The sequence below is a fragment of the Buceros rhinoceros genome, unplaced genomic scaffold, assembly GCF_000710305.1.
Source record: "Buceros rhinoceros silvestris isolate BGI_N320 unplaced genomic scaffold, ASM71030v1 scaffold37346, whole genome shotgun sequence".
Taxonomy (NCBI): Eukaryota; Metazoa; Chordata; class Aves; order Bucerotiformes; family Bucerotidae; genus Buceros; species Buceros rhinoceros.
Genome location: NW_010419955.1, coordinates 425 through 3,124, shown reverse-complemented (window position 1 = coordinate 3,124; position 2,700 = coordinate 425). Strand labels below are relative to the sequence as shown.

At 41.4% G+C, this 2,700-nt stretch overlaps 1 protein-coding gene across 1 annotated transcript in view; it reads right to left on the bottom strand.

Moving 5' to 3' along the window:
- The window catches only part of CIITA (class II, major histocompatibility complex, transactivator), a gene marked incomplete at its 5' end in the record, with an annotated part of 8,369 nt that extends 6,098 nt beyond the window's left edge, over nucleotides 1–2,271 (bottom strand). The window contains 2 exons of the mRNA XM_010139134.1: nucleotides 99–1,806; nucleotides 2,206–2,271. Coding sequence (XP_010137436.1) covers nucleotides 99–1,806; nucleotides 2,206–2,271 — 1,774 coding nt within the window. The remainder of the gene's footprint in view (nucleotides 1–98; nucleotides 1,807–2,205) is intronic.
- Nucleotides 2,272–2,700: the final 429 nt, after the last annotated feature.

Here is a 2,700-nt window from a genome sequence, read left to right as displayed (position 1 = left end):
AGAGTGTGAACCCATCAGGTAAGACTGCTGTTGCTGCAGGAAACTGGCATCTACCTACAGTCCTGTGAGTAACGCTACGATCTAAAAGAGTGACCAACCTGAATGATGCCACATTCTTTAGGCCAACCAAGTCTTTCAGCCCTTGCATGTCAATGCTGCTGTTTCGCAAATCCAAGGAAAACTCTTCTTTTGACCTTTTTAAAGTAGAGTGCAGTACATAGACATCAGGTGGTGTAAGAACTACGTCCAGAAAAGACAGGTCTGGCTTGAGCCTTAAGGCCACATGCTGCAAAAGATACTTGCTTTGTGTTTCATAAATAAAATGTAACAGCTCAAGTAACGTCTCTGGACAGAGCTCATTTATTTGCAGCCTTCTAATATATTTCAAGAGGGTTTTCTGCTTCTTGTTTGATTGATTTACATCCTTGTTTGAAAAGGAGCAGAAGTAGGGGTCATCCTGGAGGAACAACAATCCAGCCAAAAATCGAGGCACTAAATCTAACCAGTTATAAAGTTTTTTCTTCTTAGATGGAAAGGACAGGTACTTTGTTAGACTTTTATCCTTGGTCTCTTCTGCTAACATAAGATGAAGCGCACCCAAGAAATTCTGAACGACAAAATCAGCAAATGTGGTCCCAAATTCCTCTTCTCCACTATCTGAATGTCTGGGGAACACAAATGGCAGGAAAAATCCATATTTCAGAGCAAACTCTTTAACTTCCTTAGAAGGAAGAAGATCGCTTTTCATGGCACTTTGGTTCTTTTCTCCAAGACACCAGGCTATACGGGCTAGTGCAGCAAGATTCTCTTCATTTTGCACAGCTGTAACGTCTGTTCGCGTAGGCATTATCTTTTGCTGAACAAATTTCAGGAAGACTGTAGTTAGAGTTGAAGGAAGGCTTTTGTCTCCCCTTTCAAGTACTGTCTCACAGACAAAACAAACAAATCGACACATAACCGGGCTGTAACAGTGACTGAACAAGTACTCACTCTCTTTGATTAATTTCAGCGCGTTCCCGCAGTCGGGTAAGCCTTCAAAGTACTTGGTTATGTACAATTCTCTCTGCTGAGGGGAAAATCCCACTATCTCAATAGTCTTATCCACTTTGGACACATGCTGGTACACCTTGTCTTTTGGTCTTGCTGTAAGTAATAAAGTACAACCACTGAGTACTTTTTTTTTGATGAGTCCTGAAAGCAGCTCCTTTATACTGCACAAGTCCGTTTCAGGCTGGCTGGCTGAGCAGCGAGGAGAATGCTCGTGATCGTGCAACCCTTCAAAACCATCAAAAACTAGAAGGACTTTAGCAGGATTGTGCAATATATACTCAAAGATCTCTTTGCTTCCCTCCTGAGGTTTTACAAGAAAATCAAGAAGCAGATCCTGCAGGCTGTATCGCTTCTCGGGCAAGCTTATTTGTTTGTAGTCAAACCAAAATACAAATTCAAACTGAGAAAGCTCTCCATTGGACCAGTCCTGGCAGATCTTCTGAACAAGAATGCTTTTGCCCATCCCTGCTTTTCCCAGCACCACAATCACTTTAGTCTCTAAGTCTTTACCTCCCGGGATCTGAAATATTTGGCTTCTTTTAATGGCTGTCTTTTCCTTCCCTTGCAGATTGCAAGTTATCAGCTCCTTTTCCACCGCTTTTATGCTATTCTTCCCAGTCTTGGTTTCAGTTTGCCTTTGAACGAGGGTTCCATCAATAAACAGGTGATCAAGAGCTACTCCACGCTCTGCGGCCACAGACTTGCACACGTCTCGGAAATAATCCATGAGAGAGGTACAGAAAGTTTCCACTGGCTCTAAAGAAAAGACACACACAAACTGAAGAAACCAGTCCATAAAATACAACACTGCTTTGTGGTGGTAATATTGTAACACGTCAAAATACATCAGTTCCCATAAAGCACGTACATGTGGATTTATCCCATGCAACTGCAGGTACAGTTCTGGAGTATCTGCGCATACGATAAAACCAGCCAAGAACACCGTCCTTCTGAGTAGGTACTACAGCTAAATATCTAAAGGGAGACAAGTCTAACATCTTAAAAACAGAAATTCTGCTCAGGCACTTCGAACTTAGGCCTCACAAAATACTGAAGGACAATTCCTACAACAAATAGCTTTTCTGTATGGAAAGAAACACAGAAAAATGAACCAAGAAGTACTGCAAGTTTTAAGTTGAAGAAATCTGAACTCACTTGGTCTTTTGAAAGGTGCTTCAGAAGGAATTATGGGAACTTGGACTTCTTTGAACATTTCTAAACCTGGAGAAACAAAACAATATACTTGAGGAAGACACCTAGATAGTCATTGGTTCAGCTTTACTAATTTTAACATTACTCCTACTGACGAACTACTGTCACTGTCCAAACGTCTTTCTTTTTGCCTGTTTGTTTTCCAACTACTGCAGACTTTTGCATTTGGTCAGATGAGCAGTGTCTATCATACATAAAGCAATAGGGAATTTTTCAGAGAAAGCATATTTTCTACAGACTGGTAATGACAGAGTCGCAGTTCTGACAAAACTTTTGGGAGGAAAAGCTTTGCAGACACAGGACAGAATTTAAATTGACAGCGACTCTGGTGACCCTCATCAACAGTCTACTGACAACCACACTCAGCAGAGATGCGGGAAAAACCCCACAGAACAACGTAGGTTAACCTCCCAAGATCTGTACGAATCTATTTATTAC